This window comes from Leuresthes tenuis, unplaced genomic scaffold (assembly GCF_036924035.1).
Source record: "Leuresthes tenuis unplaced genomic scaffold, fLeuTen1.0.hap1 SCAF_8, whole genome shotgun sequence".
Taxonomy (NCBI): Eukaryota; Metazoa; Chordata; class Actinopteri; order Atheriniformes; family Atherinopsidae; genus Leuresthes; species Leuresthes tenuis.
The window spans coordinates 16,399,203-16,423,108 of record NW_027325362.1 but is presented as its reverse complement, the minus strand read 5'-3'; the positions used below and the strand labels follow the sequence as shown (position 1 = coordinate 16,423,108).

The window sequence follows — 23,906 nt, the reverse complement described above, 5'->3', positions numbered from 1 at the left end:
ACACAATATAGTTGCTCATGTTGTCACCTAATCATAGATTTTTGGTCCAAACTCCCACTGTGTAGCTTGTCTGATTAGTCCATCTGACAGAAGAAAAATGATATCACTTCATCCAAAAATAATATAACCCATGTGGGATTATAACCAGAAATATTTTCAGATTTTTTGTTGTTGTTGTTTTTGTTTTTCTCCCTATTCCTGAAATGTTCTTTGCACAGCTCCTTCTCATCTCACTGCACGTGTCACTTAGAGATTCAGAGCTCGCCTATTCGGGATGAAGGCATATTGTGTTAACACCTTTGGGATTTATTAACATTTTCCCAGACAACTCCCTCGGTGGACTGACACAGACATCCACGGTCGTCTTGAGTCAGTGACTACTATTGCAGCATTATCCTGTTGGGCAGGCCACTTTGCTGCACATTACTGCGATGCTGCCTTGGATGAATCTGCTGACTCCCCCTGCTGCCCCTGGTAAAAAAAAATAAAAAAAATAAAAAAATATATATATAAACGTGCGCCTCTGCTGAGTCATGCGTTGTACTTCAGAATAATGGTATCAATAGTCTGGGCTGTCCTTTCTGATCCTATAGGCTTCCCACGTTTTGCTGTGTGATGCTTCACGTATGTCAGCGAGTGTCTTTATCCTCATTTCGAGCTTTCGGCGGTGGAACTGCAGGAGGGGAACCAGCTGTCTGAGGCAGCAGGATCTGTCCTATATCGCGCTTTATGATGATCGCTGCGGCGTTTTTGGTCCTACTTAGGCCGTACAGTATTCAGTGCGTGCTGCTATTATTGCTGCTTTTGCTCGGGACTATTGCGACAATTTTGTTTTTCTGCTGCTGGCATCGCAGACTTCGGAATGGAAAGCATCCAATAAAATCTGTTCTCTCCGGAGGACGCTCCAAGAGCCGAGGTGAGTAGGACATGCAGGCCAGCCGCATCTCCCCATCCTGACAGCTTACGGCTGCATTAATGGATGTGTTATTAGTCTGTTTGTTACCTGAACTAGCTAGAAGCAGTCCAAAGCCATTAGAATCAGTAGTTCAGGCTATCAGGGGAAGCAAACGTTACTTTAATGGGGTTACTGTGTGTCAACGCAGTTAGTATCAGTTAAATTACCCTGAAATATCTTAGAATTATGGATATTGTGATCCAGTATTGGGAAATTTAACATGTCATACTTAATGTTAAATGTTTGATCAGTGTCTCATTCTAACATCTGTTATCTGTCCTGTAGTTGGTCTGCGAACGCATCACTTTCGATCAGAGGTAGGATGAACTTCCCACTTTAAGGTTTTGTTATTGACATGGGAAAGTTAATTCTGTTGAAGTATAATGTCAGATGCATGATCGCTCTAGCAAAATTTAATAAGGGCTTCACCCCAAAGTCCGCTTCCTTGGACTTTTATCCAGGACTGCATGACTATTTTAGGAACTATGATGTGCGCAATGCGCATGTGTTATCAATAAATAATGTTGGTGATTTTGCAGTTTCATCCTTAAAGGTGGGTTAAAAACATTTTCACAACGTTCACAGAGACGCGTTGGTTTAACTCGAAGGAGTGAATCAGCAGAAATCCTCTCAGTTTTATGTTCCAGTTGGAATTAAAAACATCATTTTTGGTGACGTGTGAATGCAGCAAATTTAGCTTTGTTCCATCTGTTTCCGTTTTGCTCAACTTCGTTTCAAAATAAAACGTGGACGTTTGAACATCCCTGTCACCCATGTTGGTAACCCTTTTCCAAATACGTGGCGATATCTCAAATTTAAATGTAGATTTGGTACGCTGTTATCAGGCCATATTCATGTCACCCAGTAGCTTAATGGAACTTCCTGCTAGGAAGGATTGTGCTGGAAAATATCTACAGCAGACTTTTAATAAATCTTTTATTTATTGGAAGTTCCAAATGAGTCTGCCAGTTTAATTTCTGTAGATGTCCTTATTAAATACACTTAGTTTTTGTGGTTTTGCATAGTTTTGAAGTTACAAAAATAAATGCTGCTCCCCCTTTGTAGGTCATGTTATTGAACCACAGGATACTGAATCCCCACTGACTCAGTTCTATCACAGCAAGGCATTCGGTTTCATGTACAAAGACATTACACCAGGCCTGTTATAGAGCTGTTATGATGTAAAACAGAATCAGTATTCTTGATTATTATATATACCCATAAGCAATAATTCCCACCATTTTTGTCTCTTTATAATAAAAAAAGCTAAAAAAAAACCCAAAATGTTGTTTATATATATATATATATATATATATATATATATATATATATGTGTGCACAAAAGAGTTTTGGACATTTTTGTTCCACAATAAAAAGATAGCTGCTTATTATAATAGAACGAAGTATTATTAGCAGCTGTGCAGTTTATGTTGGCTCTTTTTGTTCCTCACTTATATTGTTTAGTTATGGAATAAATTCATTCTGACTTAGTTAGGCTGGTCCATGTTTAAATTCTGTGAGCATGAGGAAGACATTCATTTCTCCTGCTGTGGGTTGAATGCATAATTTAGGACTAGCAGCTTGACTTGACGTGTGCTTATATTTCCCAGGGTTTCAGGCACAGTCCACGTCACTTACGGAGGAGCATACATGCTCGTGTGACTGAAGAAAAGCCCAACCTGATCGAGGTTCCCGAGAGTGAACCCGACTCATCCTCGACGCTTAGAAAACGCAAAGTGAAGAAGAGAGTCCTGCCAGAGTTTTACCAGTCTGTGCAAGTCACCCCTACTCGTAAAGCTGTAGGTATCCCCCTTTAACTGTAACCATCAGTGCTGGTGATAAAGTGATACTGTTTTTGCCTTTTCACCCTCCACAGGGACATCCATGTGTCTTTGGAGCTGGTTAGGATTAACGGGTTCAAGGACACGGAGCAGGTGTTTGTTTAAAGGGCTTAAGCTTGGGTGTGTTTTTCACGGATGCTTCTCTATAGGTCATATGAAATGAAAAGCTGCCGTGCCCAAAATGCTCTGTTTAGTTTCTGACCATTCCATGCATATCAGAAAGTTTTTCTTTTTTTTTTCAAATATAAAACGTGGCAGTTTATTTAAGCCGAAAATTAAGGTCACTGAGTCATTTGATGGCACCTTTAACAAAGCATCATACAGACTTTAGTAGAACTGACATATCCCACAAACCACACACCTAAAATGATTTTTTCATTACCGTTAATTTCCCAGGTTTCCATCTTGAATTTCAAATGATAATGATCGTTTTTAGAGCTCCTCTGATATCTGTTCACTTTGTCTCAGTCATCCTGTTCGTGCCGCTACATGTCCTCGCCTCGGATTCAGGTCTTTGTTAACTCCTCCTGTTTTAATGCTTCAGCTTTTCATTTCCACATCATTACTGTGTTACCTCGTGAACTTTGTGCACAACTTCCAAAGAAGAGCGTGCTGCCTTTCTTCAGTACCCATATCCTTTCAGTCTGTGTAATAAAAAGTAAACCGAGGGAAGAGAGAGGCCGAGACTTGCAAAGATTAATAACCTTTCTCTCCCTGGAGGGACGTGTATGGGAACATTGAGAAGCTTAGGGTCTCCTTTGAGCATAGACTATTTACCGTAACATTACATATGACTACAATCAGGTTGTAGTTTATTTATGTACAGCTACTCTAACCTCTAATCATTCTTTCCACCTCATAAGAAGAAATCTTGGATCCCAAATTCACAAAACCACCAACGGTCTGTGCATTTCTTTTTTTCTATGATGTGTATCAGGTTTTAATTGTTATCCTGTATATCTTATGCGGAACATTAAACATACCACCCAACATTTATTCGTACTGCAAAGGGCTTCAGAGGTTTCTGGATAACATTCTTCTTCAGCGTGATAACGGACTGTCAAGACCTGTGTGATGTTGGAACTTACAAACCGCTCAATGGAACCTATTGATCTGTGGATTCATGTTTGTGAGCTGTGTGATAGCTTCAGATAACAGACAGATCAGTGCTTTTTTTTATTATTGCAATGGTCAGCGAACAAAATTCATCATAGAGTGATCCCACTTTTTTCTTACACTTTTTATACTTCAAATCAAATACAGTCTTTTCAGTGGTAAAACAAGTAAATCAATCAATTAAGGCACTAGAATTGTTATTGACACAAAAAGACTTTGACAAATTACAAAACGCCTCAATAGGAGTAACAATTTTGAAACTTCCGACATCGCGAGAGTTTTGATATGAGAGCAGAATTGAATGTGTCAGTGTTCAGCATGAACTAGTGCCGGCTTGGATCAGACCACCATGCATCATTTATGATATATTTACATGTGGAGCCTACATCAGACTATGCATAATGATTTATTTACAACGGCTGTCTTTCACGAAACCATATTTCCTATTTGTTTTTAATCAGGCAACGTTTTTCATTGATCCAGAACAGTGTGATACTGACAATGTCTGCTACTGACAGGAGATCATGCAGGTTTTGTGTATTTACTTTGTTTTTAGCACCGAAACACAAGCTTTAAGCTTAATGCCTTAATGAATCTGGTCATGATATTAAATACATCTGAACATATGCGCTCCTCTTTATCTTTTACCTTACCTGACACTTCCTGATAGAGAGGATGGGCCTCTTTTTTTACCTGATGGAAGAGGTCTGCTGAACTTTAGTAATCTGCAAAGTTTGATTATATGTGAAATGAAACGTAAACTCACTATTCCCAACTAAAGTCATTAATAGAATGCAACTATCCTTGAATCAAGTTTTTTTTCCCCTTTCAGTGGATAAGCAATGAATAAATCCGATAAAAAACATAAAAAATTGCAACACTAAGCCGCCTTTTAATGCCTGAGATTCATCCTGATGAAAAGTGATGCAACGATCAAACGGATGCTAAAATTACAAGCGTGCTGCCTTTATCAGCTTTGTAGCTTCTATTTTAAACCAGAAATCCTTCACTGTGGCCCTGTAGAAATAATATTCTCCGCATTTCATGCAGCAGCTTATTTATCATTAAGACTAAGTAGAGTGCAGAATCCTCTGCTTATGCTCGCAGTATGATCACCAGGACCACAACAGTCTCCAATAGGTTGCATAAATATGAACTAAACGTCCCTGTACAGGTATTTTGCACCCCACCCTTTCCCATTAAGATGTGTTTGCCTGTATTTGCTCTGTTGCTCAATCTCAGGAGTGTCAGGGTGCAGCAGGAAATTGCAACAGAAAACCGTTCATGAGTTGATCCTTCCCATGAGTAATTTCAGGGAAAAATCTTAAAGGAAAATTCAGTCTTGCTGTGCACTCTCGGATAAATGGCACAATGTACCCCGCATAAAGGGTTTGGTTGTATGTTATGTGTTGAACATCGTATTTACACTGTCTGTCTTACCGTCGTGGATCCAGTGAATCCGTAATGTGCATCTCATTTGCACTTCTTATTATGACGAACCGGGAGCTCCTGCTCTGTTATTAGTAGCCAGTAGCTACCTTTGTGTGGGGATGGCGCTCTAACACCATCGTCACTGTTGGAGCTGCTGTTGTTGGGTATGACGCGGAGACACATGCATACTGCTCTCCCATCACGGTCCAGCTCTGCCTCGACAACACACAGCGCACCATCCTTCCACATCTCTGGAGATCTGACATCACCTCGCGGCTTTAATGGTCCCATAAGGGAGGAACGCGCGATCGGAGCATCCCTCAAAGGGCGTGGCACCTCTTCAAATATGTGACTAAAGGGTGGAAGCTAATAGCACCCATATTGGATTTGTGTTTATATATATATTCTTCCAGCTGACAGGTCTCCATGTATACAGTGGTAAGTCTTTTTCCTGACCTGGCGGGGGAGCCAGACACTATTGCTCTCTCATTGCTTTTATGTGACTCATTCTTTTATTGTTTTTGGGTCACTGTTAGTTCACACCCGATATGCGCTCAAATTACGCACCTTGACCGGTCATGGTGAGAAGAAAAATGATTACCGCTGCGCTGCGCTCTCATTTATCTCGCGTCTCTATTCTGCGTGTGATCAAGACATTGTTCGTTTTCTTTTGTCTCACAGAGCTCCAGCTCGGGGAATCCTTCCCTGCACTGCTCTATGTCTTCCTCGGCGGATATCTCGGACGAGGATGATTACAGTGTTAAATCCGGATCGGCATCTCCGGCTCCAGGGGACACTTTACCCTGGAACCTGCCCAGACATGAGCGGTCCAAGAGGAAGATCCAGGGAGGGTCGGTGCTGGATCCGGCGGAGAGAGCTGTGCTCAGGATCGCAGGTGAGGGACACTCACCTTGTTGTTAAGTTAGAATGAAGAAGAAAAACAGGGATTGTACGACAATGTGCTGAAAGATGCGAGGCTTGTGTGGATTGATCGAGTTATTTGAATTGCTATTTGGATATCAAGCTTAAACCGTGAATGACTCGTATTTGTGGCACGTGTGATGGTATTTTGGTTTGCGCTTATTCTGGATGCGATGCTGTGGAAAAATTCAAAACATTAAAAAAAAAATAACGTGAAACTATATTATTTTTCCACTAAGCTACGTATTCTTCTGGTTTTAGAATTTTTGACACAATATATCAGGAAAATGAGGATGCGTTTAATTTTCCCAGGAAATAATAAATATATGATGAATGAAAGTAATGAAAGTCAGGTTGACAGATTAAAACAAACTAACATATACTTCTGTTTATTAGAAACTTCATCCCATGCTGGGAACATGGCTCTTTTATAGCACTTAAGTGTTTTATAATGATACTTTGACACAGTTGGATGTCGTAAAATCCTAAAACCAGTGTGAGAGAAGTTTCCGATGAAAGCTCGCGATAATTCCCGTCACAGCAAAGTGACAGCTGTCAGTTTTGACAGTTTTGATGCTGTCAAAACTGATTTTAACAGTTTTCTGGTAAATATGCCAGTGTTACTTGAAGTCAGAGTGGTTATAGGATTGTTTGCATTATGCTTTTACACACTCAGGCGAATTCGTACTGGTTTAGGAAGATATTTTGATGTTGGGAATTTATACATATCCTAAATGTAGTTTGTAGTGTCATTATTGTGCTTTTTGGCTCGTTAGGAGGGACATTTCTTTTTATTACAGTGCAGCAAGTCCAGCTGTCTTTCCTATCAATCTTGAGAGGAAGTGCCGCCTATTGGTCAGGACGCAGACAAGGGAGGGATGTAGGGCGTTTCCTTTCATACGACAACAGCGCCCTCACTCCCGATTCCTCAGCACATACACATGAACATAAACGCACGCACACACATGTACACACACGCGTGCTGTGTCCCTGTCCGTCGCTGGTGAATGTCCACTTTGTCAAGCCCGGGTTATGGCTCAGTACGCGCCGCAGGCTTATGTGCTCTCGGACGAGCAGGAATACCTCCAAGCTTATGAGGATGTATTGGAAAAATATAAAGGTAGGAGCAATGCTGGGCGGATATGCGTTTAGGCTTTTTAGACGATTAAGAACTTGTCCGGTTGCCACTTGACAGTTCAATAAATGTCAGCCGGCCCCCCTCTTCCTCTGTGGTGACTTTCAGGCTGGTTTCAGTGTATCTATCCCGGCTGTGGAAAAATGGGAATATTTCCTGCATGACATCACGTTTAGGCTGAATTTAAGTATCTGTGACAAGGGCTTTATTATTGCTCATGCTTGATATGATTGGGGTTCCTAATTGAATTTGATGATTATTTATCTTGTTTCGATTTAAGATCCAATTATGCCCAGAAATCAGTTCTTAAAAAAAAAACAGGTTCCTGTGTCAGATATACAGGACTTATCAGTTAATGAACTGTGTAAATCGTACTTTTAACAATGCAAAAGGTCATTTTTTAAAATGTATGTCTTGTTTATGTAAGAAAAGCTCACATGTAAGAATATAATTGATCGCATAGTGATGAACTGACTTGTGTGGTGTCTCGAGGAAGGCAGGACAATGACATGGCAGGATACAGTGTCAGCTCATATCAGTGGTAAATGTCACTTTATGTAGCTACTTCTTTTAGTCTATTGCATTAATTAGACTAAATCCATCACACGCAAGAGGTCTCCTTCACTTTGTGCCCAGAGCTTGACAGAATCATGCACATTGCTCCTTGGACCAGGCCTGTGGACACCCAGCGGGGCTGAATTCAAACTGACAACAGCAGTTTTAACTCTTTGTGTCTCCTCTCCACTGTGGCCCACAGAGTACAGAAACAGAACAATAACTACCAAATGCTGTGCACCATGTGAATACTCAGCTGTTGAGTCTTTTAGCCAGCAGGGCCAGTCAGCTGTGGTATAAAGCTTAAACGCCCTGACTGGACTCTAATGGGATCATATGATGCAGCATCATTAGGAATCTGTAACCGTTGTCTTCAGGCAGATGAACTGTGACAAACAACAAGCTTAGTTATTTACTCTGTTATTAACCACCAGAGCTAGTCTGCGACCAGGTTTTACATGTACTGTATTGATTTAGGGAATATTTGACTCACCAGCAGCTGTTGTGTGAACAATGAATTTCTCAAAGAAGGGTAAGACATTTCTTTTTGAATTCATGGTAATAAGTCAGTACTTTCATAGTTTATTTAGGCTCTGCAATCTCACAGTAAATCTAGTTTTATGCCGTTGTCTATTTTCATCACATTTCCTTTTTTTTTTTCGTAGTCAAGACACAAAACTCATTGACTAAATTCAGTGTTTTTTTGCATTGTCGTCAATACTGTTCTGCATTATTCTGCACCAAACGATTGGGTTAAACTGACTGATTGTGTTAGAAATGAGAGATCTACTCATGGGCTTATTGTTCCTCTTTGCAGCATCTCTTCGTACCACCAGCTTTGTTTACAACCAGCTTCACATTGAAGAAAAAAATTAAGTTTTGGTTTATGATCACTGAACCGAGTTACTTCTCAACATTTATTCACCATGGGTCAGTTAAGGTGACAGAGAAGAGACCATGTCAAGCGGAACAGTGGACTTCTTATGCTTGAGAACTGTAGATAGACTTTTTTTTTTTTACGAAAGTTTCACATTTAGGGGTTATTATTTGCGGAAGTTACAGTGTTTAGTAACATAGTAAGAAGTGATCTACGGGCTGAAAAATGTATCTCAACACCACAGTAAGTGTTTGTCTCTAAAGTCGTGAAAAGGGCTCATGGTGTTTGTTGTTTTCACAAACAAGTAGATGCTTTTTTTCTGTAGGGAGCTGGCTAAACGCTGGAATAAAATGTTGTTTTAATGTTGCTTAAGTTGTTCCAGCCCTTGATCCGATCATAGCCCCAAGCTTTTATCCATGTGATGCAGAGAATCAATGGGACACATTTTCACAGTTCAATCATCTGCAGTAACCAAGCAAACATACCAGTAAACAAAGCATTTAGTGGGCCACTTATAAGATAGGGGGAAACTTCCTCAAAACACAACTTTCATATTTAATGGTGGATGTGAATCATATGTGGCTCTTAGTTGATGTTTCATTTGTGTTGTGTGCCTTGCTTCCAGAGTTACAAGACACCTAAGATAATGTCATCTGTCAGGTTGGGTGAAAAGAGAACAAGCAGATAAATAGATGTCAATGGCTTATTGTATGGAGTGAGTTTCATGTGGTATATGACTTGCTGTCCACCTCCAGTGTCACCTTTAACATAACAATCGAATGTAAGTTCACAGAGTTGAAAATCTCAAACGCGTGAGGTTCTAAACTGTGGTTCTAAAGAAATAGGAGTCCGGGATTTATCAGCTCAGTTGACACTTTGGTGGCATACATGCACAAAGTAGCTCTTCATGCTTCAGGTGTTAGAATGGCACACACTGATTGGGTATTGTGCATTGATTACACACTTAACAAAGCTGAAATTCAATGCAGATTCTGCAGACAAAAGACAGAAAACCTGAGGAATGAGTTAAAGACATGGTTTCTCAGACATATACAACAGCCGGTTGCACTGGGCAGTGGTTTGAACGAGATCCCGCTGTTCCAGCAGAGCCTGCTTGGTAGGCTGTCAGCATGAAGGGGCCATTAGAGTTTTTCAACAGTTGATCATCCTCTGTCATCAAGGAAGATTAAATGGATTAGAATTTTAGTGGTTCAGTCAACCTTTTCTGTAGTTCATTTTGGTTTTAATATGCCAAACGGCATGAGAAGCTTCCTAGCATTTTGAATGATTGTAAATTTCTAAAGCAGAACCCAAATAAGTATGTTCTCTGTGAAAAGAGAGCTCCGAGTTTCGCAAAACCCCCAGAAAATTTCAATTTAACCAGCACAAACAATTTGCTTTCCAATCTGCTGAACTGCTTCTCTGTTCTCATCCAGCTGAAGTCAAAGGCATTTTTGTGTGCTATTTTTATTAGAGACTCTGAGATGAAATTGTCATTTGTGTTTATTTAGGGAGTTTCTTAAAAGCTGAATGTGAAATTGAAACCTTAAGTCGAACCAGCAAAAACCTTTAAAGTTACAGTTAGTATTCATGTCATTAGCTCATCAGCACAATCATAAATCTAATTTCCTCCGTAGTAAAATATTATATAGACACGATTTCCATCTAAGACAGCCATGGACAGCACAAACCAGTCTTTAGGATGCAGAGTCTGTAGGTTCTGCTTTGTAATAGGGTGTGGTCTGTCAGCGTCTCTTCGGCATTACTGTCTGAGAATCACTGTAGTCTGCAGGAGAGCTATAGTTAAAGAATAGCTCTATATTTTCCTAAAATAAGCCTTTTAAAAATTGCATTATGGAACAAAGTGGTGGGTAGATAGCATTGTATTTTTTATTTTTTTTGCACAGTCATTGCCTTTGTCCACCCTCCTAGGCTCAGCCCTGCCCCTCTGCTCTATGTCGACAGCCCACTCATCACATTGAAATGGCCTAGTGGGCCACACACACACAGCAGGCTGCCTCTGTGGAGACTGTCTGCTACTGGACAAAAGATACTTTGTTTTTATGGGGGCAGCGTCCAAGTTTCAGAGACTTGTTCAAGCATTGTGTTGATTGTAATGACACTCCTTTTTCGGGCGTTTCATTGAGATTTGAACATCAAGAAGCCAGATTTTTTTAATAATGTCTCTACCCACCTAATCTACAGCCCCCAGTGTTCTGAACTGAATTCTGTGCATGCACACCTTGCCACTATTGCTTCCAAAAACTGAGTGCTTACCCGCTAACCTATGTTGTTCACAGGAAAGAGCAACATGTCTCCCAGATTTAAACAAAGCCAGACTTTGCAGATTGGCTATTGAAAGGTTAAAAGAATGAAGCATATCATTCGAACCATGTGCAGGAGCTGGCTGTCACAGGAATGTTATCTGAGCTGGTAAAGTCTCGTGGGAGGTCGCAGATGATGTTGCCTAGCAACAAGGGCAATTTGTGTTTCATTCTCACCCCCAAAATGAGTGCACCCCTGATTTGAACAACCCCAACTGCACTGCTCTTATTTAGTTACTGTTATCTCTTATTTTCGTTTCATGCCATGAATAGGGAAAAGGACAGCTGCACGATTGGAACCAAGTGGTTTCAAAATGATGAGGGGATAAGTTCATAAAAATCTTAACAATTATAATAATATTGCCATGTAATTATCTAAAATTTCATGGCTGATTACAGACATCAGATGTGCAGATCGGTTGCTAATTCTATCTCTGTGATCTCAGGATAGCATCTAACTGATCTAAGATGTGTCCGTTTGTTATCTGTCATCAAAAACCCCATTTTTTACTTCTTTTTTTAGAAAAGTAGTGTAACCCAAACCAGAAGTAGCAGAGAGCTTTTTACTATCAGTGCCGGTCTTACTTAGTCATTATTCGCACATTGAGATATAACCATACTCTGTTCTCCTTGAATACTGCAAATCAGAGCAATATTAATTAAGTATTATTGAGGAACTTACATGAAATGTGCCTTTACTGCAGGCTCTTGCAATTACATTATATCAGAGTGTGATGCATGTTCACTGTTGTATTTATATGCTGTCATGGTGATGGGAAGACCAGTATGACTGAAGCTCATACCACAGCTCTGCTTAGCTCCTCTTACATGAGATCATTCTTTGAGTCTCAGTCCCTCCCTGACTCACGCTCTGAGGCCGTTCCACTCCCACTCCGGAAGTACCACCCTTCTCTGCCGAGCACAGCAGATGCTGGGAAGCTGCCCCACATGAGAAGTGGGAAACCGATTTCCTTTCTTCGTTATTCGATAGATGGACAAAAACTAAGCAGGCCGGTTTTTTGTCATTAGAAGTCTGCTGGTTTAGAGTTTTTGTCTCCACATGAATGACAAAAATAAATGCTCAATGCACAACAAACAAATATGACCTTTTTTTTTTTTTTGAGAAATCATGAAATTTGTCGAGTTTTATGAAAAGTAGAAGTATTCTCTCGGATGTCATTTCTTTTGTTCTTGTCTTTTTTGATCTAGTGATGGTTTTTTTTGCATCGGTGTGTTTTTTTTAAACGTATCGGTGAAAATGACTCTCTCTGTCCCAGTTTAGCTCCAGTTGCAGTTTTTGGCAGGTGTTCAACAGCACGACCATCATCAAAACACCAAATCAGGGGGGAAAATGAGAAAAAAACAACACTTTTAAACATTGTGGGAGACTGAAGCTGCTCTGGCAGGTTGGTAAGACCCACAATGACTTAAGTAAGAGGATAAGAAAAAAACATATATCTGGGTGTTGGTTTTGAGATGACCTAAACATACTTCATTGACTTTATTTTTGTGAAATTAGTGCTTTATATTTCAGCCCTGCTAACCAATTGATGCAGCGATATTTTCTTTTTTTTTTAATATAAGAAATGAGTTGTTGAATCACAATTGTGATACGTTCATCCATGCTAGTAACATTGTTTGAAACGAGTTAAGTGTAATTCAATATTCTCAATGATTTCAATGAAAGTGTCCTCAGCATAGCAGCTTCAGCTGTTGCACACATGGAGGCTCGTGTTGGATATGTAGCACCTTTGTGTGTGCTTGTGTTCATAGCACAAGTGTGTAAATATGTTCCATTAGCTGTCATTAGTGCGTCCTCTTTTGCCTGCTTGACTTTGCTGAGTGCCGCTGCAGTTCTAACTCAGGCCCGTGGGCACCTTCAGTCTCCAGTTGCTTTTCATCGAGGGTCATGCAGTATTTCAGCGTATTCATTGCACAATACTGAGCGTTCCTGCAGTCAGTCAGGATATCCAGTTAACGCAGTTTGCTTTTTATTTTGTTCATTCAATTTGCAAAAACTACAATGTGTTCTTATGTAGCACGACGTTTTAGCACCATAAAGTCTGCCTACAGTTCCGAAGCGCCGCATTCAAGAAAGGAGCTGCATACGAGACACATTTGCTCAGAACCTGTTTCAGTTTCTGAGCGGTTCCAGTCACATACTTTCAATGCTGCCCTACCCCCTTCTGACAAGACAGACTGCAGCTTTCTCCCTTGCAAAGAATGACAGAAATGTGTCTTTAAGTGTCTCTCCATCGTTATCATCCTTGTAGTTATGTTTACAACCTGCCCTTACAACGTGGCTGTTAAGATGCATCGGATAAAGATGTTATTGAACAATATATTGAACATATCGAACATAAGAGGTCATAAGATGGACTCTGTTGTTTCAGGCAAAATGTCAAAGTGTTGTGTTGTATGGCAAGCATTGCCATACTAGCTTTTTAGACAGCTATATTTGGCACCCATGGTTGTCTCGGACTGGGGGCATATACATAATACCGTGTATAGATTCATGACTGAAACCATATTTTTGCCAGATCTATTAAGCTGTGTGTATGTATGATTGACTTTTATAAGTCTCAGTCATCAGGAAACTATATGCACATGCACAAACCTGATTTAAACTCCATCTTTTAGCCATGAGTGGATGCGGACGCTCCCTTAATTTTTCATTTGCATATTAGGACATTGTTTGCATCTCAGCAGAGTAGGCAGCTTTACTGAATAGAAAACTGAGGCACTCATCAGCGAAACAGAGAAAAATAATAATAATGAAAAAAAAAAAAGAAAAAAGGTTTTATTTGAGAAAACAAAACTAATTTGAGAGATTTGAGAAAATCTGCTGCCAGGATATCAGAAAGATCTCGACTTATTTGTTATCTTTTTATAGCCTCATCAGTGAGGGCTTGTGGTGCCATTACACATGGCTGCAGCTATTTATAGCACCCACTGTTACTGTCAATAATTGACATATTGTAAAAAAAATTGATGACGAGACACAAAATCACAGAAATCATCACTATCACACTCGGAAATCTCCGTGAAATTGTCTGTTCTGTAAGTATATGGGGCCTCTTTCTCAGTTTTCACCTTATATTAGGGTTACCTCGCTGGGAAAACTTGCTTAAGCATGGTCTGAAGAATGTGTGAGGTGCGCACAATTTCACTTTACATTCTTCTTTTATAAATAACAGGAACAGGTGCACACATGGTTTTTGTGGATACACATCGCTCGTGCATCTGGCTCCAGATGTTTAAGGGACAGCACTATCAGTTGTTCCATCTATTTGATCTAAACTCATTTTCCTGCTTTTCCATCCCAGTCTATGTTTTTAAAAAACATTTTTTTGTTGGTATGTATGTTAATAAAGAGTAAACTGTGCATGATGCTCAAATGTCCCTTCTCATTCCATATAAGTGCTGTTACCAGGTTAAAATATAGATTTAGACATCTCTTGATTCCTTTTGCATTATCGCCAAAAACCCTCAGAAATATTTACCAGATAAGCACGTTTTTACCACTAATTATCCAGTGTTTGCATTCTGACAAGCTCACAGTACAAAGACAGGGCATGAGGTAAACACAATCCTTGTTAATCCCATCCGTTTCAGCATCTCATCATTTTAGGCATATTTGTCCTTTTGCTCAAAAGGGCCATTTCACCAACATGTAGCCCCACACAGCGGCTTTAAAGACTAAAGCTTACTGTAGAGATAGACCCACTGGAAAAAGTGCGTTGGAGCAAAACAAACACTGGAACTGCAGATGTTTTCTGTTCATCTTAATGAAGCATTTCAAGGGACTTTAGTTTAGTATAGCTTTTTTTTCCATGCAAGTGGCCAAAATAAGACATGACTCATGTCCTGTCATTGTTGGTTTTTAAAGTGCACATTTTGGAAATTGTTGTCTTATCGAGCTATTTAATCAGAAGTGCAAGACATTAGATCATACTACACATAGACCATGGGCTGCATTTTTAAAAGATCTCTGCAGCTACTCTGCAACACACTGCCTTAAACTCAAAACAAAGCTGATCCACACACCTTTGCTTACAGTTCTGGTTGGGACACGAGAGATGAGGCATGAGAGCTGTGTATAAGGAATGTTCAGTGTCCTTGTCATTGGCTAGAAGGTTGAGGGCTTTTCAGTTTAGTCTGTATGTCTGTTTTTATTTCCCTCTCATACGAGGTCAAGAGGATTACACAGGCTTGGATTTTTGATTGCAGGACTTTTTGACTCTGCTCTGCTGAGAATGTGAGGAATTTTCATGCCAAGATGCCAAATGCTATCAGGAAAACGGCAATTTATCCCATCTCCTATCTAAGTAAGCTTTTGAAGGTGTAGCAATGAATGGCAGGTTTGAAGTGCAGTAGACCCTGGCTCACTGTTAGTGCCAGTGAATCCATAGTTTTTAGCAGAGAAATTAAATCCAGGCAACGTATAACATCAAAAAGTTCACTTGTCTCTGTTGCCTGTTAGGAAATGGAGGATGTCACCTGAGTGGCACAAATTATGTGGCCTGCAGTTGCAGGGGTAGCATGGTTTAGGGTTGTAGCTATTTATAGCCATGCACATGTGCTCTGCTGAGGTCTACAAATAAGCGTCTGAGGCAGCCTGTCTCAATGCTGTGGTGGACTCTTTAGAACAGCAGACATGCTGCAAAACGTTCAGTATACAGGGCTGGCTCCGGTGATTTTCTCTGTGGTTTGCCATCGTTGCTCATAGAAGCCATTCCCTTCAATGTATTCATATCTTCTGCACTGCTACAAATATTTTAACTTCATATATTAGCGTACATTCAGAAGGATTTGATAACTAAGAATGGGGTGACAGTTCATGCTGATTAGTCAGGTTCTCTCTGTGATCTTGCAAAGATCATGTTAAAGTCAGGTTATACGCTGTTAGTTAGCCAAACGCCTGATTGTAAAGGAGGATTACTTTTATTATAAATTTTTTTTATGGATATCATGCTGAAACTTTGTGTGAAGATTTGTCACTCATTCACTGTTTATTGTGAGTCTCATTCACTGTTTATTGTGAATGAGTGACGGACAGCTTTCAGTTTAGTGTTGCTGTGTTTGCACAGGGCTTTAGCAGAGATTGAGATTATCTTGAGATTTCCTCTCAAACCTTATAGATATGAAGGTGAATTTTAAATTTGCCTATTGAGCATTTAATACAGATTTTTATGTTTAATTTTAGTTTCCAGTTTTCTGGACTTGCCAGGAACAGCTAAAATTAGCTTTAAAGGGATGTTTTGGTTAATGGTGACACTGAATGGAGATTTTGAAGGGATTGTGTTAGAAAAGCACACTGTTAGGTGAAAAAAAATGAACAACAAAGTGTTTCACTGTTGCTCGGACGTCTTCAGTGTCACACGATCAGCCAAAATACTGGATTGTCGCAGTCTTATTTACTTTAGCTAATTGAATCGGATAAGAGGAGAAACAAGTGAACAGAGTTAAAAGTCCAAATGGTGAAATCACAGAGTTTCTTAGATTTGATAAGTAGAATGCTAATGATTAAGGTTGGGTAACAACAGCAGATTATGTGGATGGTCACATTAGTTCTGACACTGTTACATGATCGGAGCTTATTTATTTGCTGTTTTATAGCTGATCCTTACTACTTCCATGTCATGACCAAATATCAAACTGTCATTCAAACATTAGCAGAATGACCAGAGTTCATGCTTGCTTTTTTTTCCCAAGAAGATCCTGAAGAGGGCACCAGACTATTAAACTTACTTTGAAGGTTTTTGAGAAGCACAGGTAAAGAAGTGACGTTTTTACCACCACACTCCCCTGTGGTCCTTTATTCTGTTTCTGATTATACTGCATTCAGATGTTGATAGAATAGATAATATAAAACTGACATGTTTCACTACCCCAGTACTGGCTGATGTTGATGTGAGCCTGTTAGGAGTATCTGGTATTAGTAATCTGTCATTATGTGAAGCAAGGTATGCCATTACTGATACTGTTTGGCAGCTGGGTGATGATTCTCTCTTTTTCGCTGGTGATCTTTGCTCCGAGCAGCAGAATTTCCTGAAATACTTGCCCAGATCGTCTTTATTAAACAGTTTTTCAGGAGGGGTTTTATGTGTGATGCAGAAATGGGCTTAGATATTGACATTAAACACCAAATTGGTGTCCTGATGCGAGCCATACTGCTTTATACCTCTGTGATTCAGCTGCACAGTAAAGTCAGGGACAGATGCATCAGCGATGACGCAGCAGTGCTGCTGGGAAAGGTTTCTCTTAGCATCATGCATTTCAGTTTAAAAACTGGCTACTTTCATTTTTTCTCCCTTAATAATTGTATGCTTTCATTTTGGATGTGATAGACTAAAGTGATCCAGCCATCAGATCAACCCACTTTTCAAATCTCAGCTGCATTTACTCGTGGGATATTTTTAGATGAACTAAATTGGATAGTCTGCAGAGGGTACCCCCCTTTTGTCATGTGAAAGTATGTTTCAGGATTCATAATAATTCAAAGTGGTATGTTGTATGATAGAAGCCACCATTAGCCTTCAAATGCACTTCAAATGCAAATTCTGTGACTTTATTGGAAGCCGAGCTAATGTCGGCTGTTGAATGTTCAGCTTTGTTGGGTTTACTGAGAACAATTATCCTGTTATAAAGCTCTGAGAATGTGCTTTCCAACAGGTGAACTGGCATATTGAGTATAATAAAGACTGAAAATTTCAATGAAGAGTGAACAAACCCATGGAAAAACTGATGTGTTCTCAGAAACATTTGTTGACAACATATACAGAATGTTGGAAGTCATGGCAACTGCAAGTCAGAAAGAAGATTATCCTGAAACTTTTGCTCTCCCGAAAATGAACATTCATACCGGAGCATATATATTTGGTATTTGCAGTCATAAAAAAAATGGCTGAATGCTGCTCCTTGATTTCAGCCTAACAAAACTGACTCTTTGTAATCATATAAGGAAACTTTTTTCTTTTTTTTTGTAATAAGTAACAGATTATTTTCTTTTTTTTTTCTGTGGCTTGGAGGGCTGTAGCTAGATAAACACCAAACCGCTTGGAAACTCAAATTAGCAAGTAGCCATGGAAAACCTGACAGGACTCGCTCTGGATGCATGATGAGAGAGGGAGTTTCGGTTGCCTCAGAGGCTGGTAGACAGAGAAGTAAGAAAAGAGAGGCTGTTCCAGCTTCCTTAGTCGCTTATCCACATGGCATCCGTCAACCTGAAGCACTGTCCTGTTGGTAGTCCTCAGGAGGTGACACACGGGATGAAGTACCTGCTTGAGACCGAGAAGGATTACAGAGCACATCTGGTAACTTTAATGTGCTGCATGGGTTAGTATTTATCTTACAGCTTCCTTAAAAGATTAGTCACGCCTGTGCTTGCTCGTTCTCATTAGCAGGTCACATATCCTTCAGCAAAACTTATTGTGTAATCTGCGCTGAAGATTGGTAAAGGCAGGAGGTTATCAGGAGGTTGTCTGTGCTCTTAGTCCTGCTGTCAGAGTTCTGGAAGTACTAGTCCACCAGTGTTGATGGCATCAGCTGTTGGATAGTCATGAGCCGGCTGACAGATGTTGCCGTCAATATTATCGACTGCTCATGAGAGATTTTTGTGTTCATTAAAGGTTACTTAGAGGAGTTGTGTCTAGCAGAGTGGGATGCATGGAAGCGGTGAAATTAGTCACAGCTGTGGGGACTGGCCTCAATCCTGCTCTGACAGTTTTAAAGAAACACACCGCGATGAAAAATACTGAAGCGTTCATCACCCAGAAAACATAAGAATACAAGTGTAGTTTTTTTTTTTCTCTGTGCAGGGATTATTGGAACAAAATCCTGATTTCTCCAGTGCCAAGAGCTGATCAAAGTCTGGTTGCTATGGTGATTAAAAAAACAAATATGATAAAAAAGGAAACAAAAACGTGGTGACAACATGTCGCAGAGGGTGATGTCATCTCAGATTCTGGGAAACAGCCTTCCTTTGAGCCACTGGGACAAGTCTTGACTTTTCTATGAGACTTTCTAAGAAACTATAAGTAATTTTCCTTTATAATTGCTTTTTTTTTTTAAATTTATTTTACAATAACTCTAAATATGTAGCAGTTTCATTTTCATTGTCTAATGGTTTTACCCTCCAAGTAAGAAAAATAATGAATCCTCAGTTTATTATATAAGATTTCTAAAAAAAAAGAAAAAAACACCTCAAAGCACCTCTGACACATTTTTCTTTCCCCTGAGATTTATTATCAAAGGAGCACAAGTTATTTCAATAAAAAACTGAAATCTATTCGATCTTTTCCCTGCTTCGGATTGTATGTGTGGATAAGAGTGAGCAAGCTGTCTCTACTTGCGTTTTTGTCCCGTGTTCCATTGTAATGTTGTTCTCAGATTTTGTGCATTTAGGACTGCCTTCAATATATTCTCAGAAAATCAAAAAATAATGAACTGACCACATCAGGAAAGAGAAGATTTTTCGTATATAAAAGAAATGCTACAAATCCTTCTAGCAAAGTTTCGGTGCACATTCACGAGAAAACAACATTACTCTTTTGTAGCAGAGAGTAATTTACCCAGCCTTTTCTTCAGTTTTGTCATGCCATTAAACTCCAGCAGGTAACATGATATGGGTAACATAATTAAGTTTCTTTAATGGAAGCCTTCAAAAGGAGATCTGTCCTAACACTCACTGGACATGTTTTTTCTCTTTTTTTTGCCTCCAGATGAAAGAGACAGAGTGCAGAAGAAGACCTTTACAAAATGGATAAACCAGCATCTGGTAAAGGTAAGATCTAATATCTGATGGTCGCTTGCTAGCATGCTTTTTCTGTAGGACACAACAAACTCTAAACGTAGCGTTTGTAAACATCTATAATATCAAACTCATGGGTTATATCAAACTACAGTAAAGCGCGTGCATTCAAACGGAGGGGGAACCTGTATAATTGTTAAAAACTGACTTTTTTTTTGTCTGCCGCAACTATCAAAGCCCTTTTCCTGCAACATGAAAAATCTGCAATTTATTACCACTTTCCTTGGAAGGTCCCAACATGTTAACATTCTTCCCCGGACACTATTAAAGCTTGTTGAAAGTAATTTAGCATGACATGCCCAGCCTCACTGTTGCAGCAACAGGTTCCCTTTTGTTGAGGTGGGCATCTGAAATGCTTGCTTTGGCGTTTCATGTGTGTGTGGCATTTAACGGAACACTTAAGCAGACTTACAAGCTGGGGCACGTCTCATAATGATATACCTTTGTAAAAATGAATGTGGGAAGTGTATTTTTTTACTCATCTCATAGATCAGAGGTACACGAATCATGGAAATTTCTCATTTTAAAAGAAAAGCAACACTTTGACTCGGGTTTAAACTGTCAGTCAATCAATTTTTTGTAGTTTTAAAGGCTAGAGGACTTGACATTTAGCTTAGTTTGTTAATCTGACAAGGGCATGCCAAAATGGTGCTGTAACATCTGATAATGCACAAGCAGCAGGGTAAATTTTACAATACCTGTAATCCAAAAGCTTTTTTATTTATTCCCCCCTCTGAAGACATTAGAATCGTTGAAAGTTTTGCTCCTTTAACAGAAGGCTAATTGATTTTTTCTGCATTGTAATGCCACAGTTACTGTTTGCTTAGGTCCTGTGAGCTCACTGTACTGGAATGCTCGTGCCCCGAAACAAATTAATTTAGCAGAAAGGGAACATGGCTGTGGAGGCTTTTACAAATGAGCTTTTGGCCAGAAAAGCTCATGAAGCACCAAAGCTGAGCATGTTTCCTCCAGATGTGACATTAAGGCCACCTCATAGTTTTTTTTTTAATCCATAGTTTTTATTTCATGACGTAGACTAGCATGGATGTGGCGAGTAAAGCCAGGTGAAAACAAATTGCAGCAAACACGTCCTGTTGCACAGAAACATTTTATGACAAAAATGAAATGTTTAACCAGAAAAATGCACCGGAGTGGTGTGAAATATGCAGTTTTTAGGCCTAGTATCCCAACTACTGTAGGATAGATTGCCATGATTTTTGTTTGTACAAATATTCATAACCTCCAAAGGATGACATACATCTGGCCAACTCAGATGTTGGCCAGACTTTTTATCCAGGAGTTTGTACTAATCCTTTCAAACGCCACCGATTGGATTGGCCCACGCAGCATTTGGAACATTCACAAAATTCCATGGGTCAAATCTTGGTGATCCTGAGACTTTCTGCCCAGCGCCATCCTCAGACTGTGAAATGTTCTGTGTGAAATGACTCAGCAACTGGCAAGAAACGTGATTCAGACATTATGTCAAAAGTAATCCTAATTACTCACTCAATGGATGCAAATTAAACAATATTCCCTTCAATTTGAGTTATACTTTGTATTTGATACATACATTAAGATGGTATATAAAAATGTTATCCTTGCTGGACTGAAGGCCAACAACAACGTCTCTGTTCTGATCAGTTTAAGGTTCTCAGACACATGGATCGATCTTTAATTGAGAAGAATGGAGCCTTTCTTTAATCAGTGCCTATGACTGGTTCAATGGGATGCTGAATAGAAAAAACACTGAACATTTTCAGTAAGAAAACTGTGAGGAAGGTGCACAATTATTTTTTAAATGAAAGGAATAAAGAAATGACTTCAGACGGGAACACCAATGAGTACATAAACCGGAGTTAACGGTTTTAAATGGAGTAATTCCATTGATATCGGACTGATACCAGACCTCCTTAGCTTTATGTTATGCGTGTTTCATCGGGCCTCACATGTGGTCCAGGAGAAACCAGAGGTGCTGAGTAATACTCGGAGACCGGCTTTGGTGACCCAGTAACATGAAGGTGCAGGTCTATTTTGGCTTCACAGCTGTGGCCGTTATCTGGGATTACAGCGCTGAAAGGCCTGTGTGAAAGCAGGTCAACGGGCAGCAGGGTGACTTCAGAGTCGCGGTATTTAGGACAGGAAGGAGAGAGGGCCTGCTGGAAGGAGAGACTGCAGATGTTAAGTGCCTTGCTCAAGTGTTTTGATTAGGTGTCACGGTGATAACACCGAAGTGCTTATTTCCACATTCATTTGATTTTAGAGGGAGATAAAAACAAAAACCTTTGAATTCAAAAGTATGAAATGGACGAAGTTTTACAGCGTACAACACCGACATTCTCAGAAAAAAAGCTAAAAACAAGGATTTAAGAACTTTTATGACATTATAAAAATATGATAAATGATGTAAAGATTAGAATAATCTTTGCAATAAGGAAATGCCAAGTAGCAATAAATATGGATCGAGCTGCACTCTCTGCTTAACTTTATAGCTTGGCTACATCTGTCAATGAACATCTGTACAGTGGCAATATAATGTTTGCAGTTATGTGACATTTTGCCTTTTATGTCTGCAGGTGCGAAAACATATAAATGACTTGTACGAAGACTTAAGAGATGGACATAACCTGATCTCACTGTTGGAGGTTTTGTCTGGAGATACACTGGTGAGTTCATGTTTTTCTGCCATTTTTCTCTTTGTGTTCAGTGTTTCAGAGAGAGAGACGAGAACATACATTAAATGATCCATGTGGAACTTCCCATTGAGGTCTGAGGTAGAGCTATGTAGCGTGAGATCAGTGAGATGAAAGTCAGAGAGCTACTTCCTCATCTTGTGTATGTTTTCATGATAGATGCGTTCCCTCTTGAGTCTTATGTAACTGACGGTGGGAGGTAAGGAGGAATCCTGGGATTTTATCGTCTCTGATCATATCTGTGTTTTGGAATCCATCAAAACCCGCTCTAAAGTAATAACATTTGAGAATTGTGGACAAGCATCAGAGTAATCTTGGCTTACCAAAATGATATTATCTTTAAGTCAATAAAGTGTAAACATTTTAGACAAAACTAGCAAGTTGGGACATTTTCTTAGTGGGTACCCACTGATGTTTCTAGCAAATTCTTGGTTGTCAGTAATGAGTCAGTAACAAAGTTGCGAACAAGCTTTACAACCAACTACCTTCCCAAGGCTGCTTTTGAAACAAGTACCAAAAGTCCAAGCATGGAATACAGTCATAGAAATAGAAGGTATACCCTTTTGAGGTTTAATGTAGCAGGACATAATAAAAAATCAGCTGGTCTACACCGGGAATTAAAATGAGGTAAATTCAACTTCAGATTAGTGACAAGAAGTGAAACATGGCATAGTGTGATTTTTTTATGTGATTAAAAATTAAGCCACAATGTCACCACAATGAATAACAAAGCAGTGTGTGAAGTATTGCTTTCATAGAAGTTAAGAGGGTAATTAGCATCCGGGTGCTGCTAATCAAATGCACTTAATTATTTGATAATGGATAAATATGAGCACCTTTGTAAAAGCAGAACTTGGAGCATTTTGACAGTCTGGAGCATTCAGGTGTTAGAGTCCATCATTCTACGGAGAGATAGATTATTCACAAATCGAAGACTTTCTATCTTTATCTCAAACTCAAGGCCTCAGTTGTCATGTTAAATGTTAAACATCATGACGGTGCAATTTGAAAAAGACTAAACAGGAGAAAGACAACAGCAAAGACTTCTGGGTAATTGTACTTTGGATAGATGAGATCAAAGTGGACATGTCTGGCCGTAATCCATAGGGCTATGTTTGGAGAAAGTAAAAGAATCAAGACTTTGCAGTGGCCCAGTCAAAGTTCAGACCTCAAGCCAATTGAAATACTTTGGTAGGACCTTAAGAGACCTGTGCATAATCTAATGTTCTCAAACCTCAACGAATGA

General features: G+C 39.6%; 1 protein-coding gene across 18 annotated transcripts in view; it reads left to right on the top strand.

Moving 5' to 3' along the window:
- The first annotated feature begins 507 nt into the window (after positions 1 to 507).
- Positions 508 to 23,906, top strand: part of dst (dystonin) — a 97,952-nt gene continuing 74,553 nt past the window's right edge. For 6 of the 18 annotated variants that reach the window (XM_072391121.1, XM_072391128.1, XM_072391127.1 and 3 more), the window contains exons 1-6: positions 533 to 916; positions 1,241 to 1,272; positions 2,566 to 2,754; positions 6,025 to 6,238; positions 19,879 to 19,940; positions 22,544 to 22,633. In XM_072391121.1, the coding sequence (XP_072247222.1) occupies positions 730 to 916; positions 1,241 to 1,272; positions 2,566 to 2,754; positions 6,025 to 6,238; positions 19,879 to 19,940; positions 22,544 to 22,633 (774 nt within the window). In that variant the 5' untranslated portion in view covers positions 533 to 729. Of the gene's footprint in view, positions 917 to 1,240; positions 1,273 to 2,565; positions 2,755 to 5,567; positions 5,782 to 6,024; positions 6,239 to 7,199; positions 7,385 to 19,878; positions 19,941 to 22,543; positions 22,634 to 23,906 lie in introns of those variants that run through there. The other 12 variants (XM_072391132.1, XM_072391130.1, XM_072391125.1 and 9 more) reach the window with 8 other exon arrangements.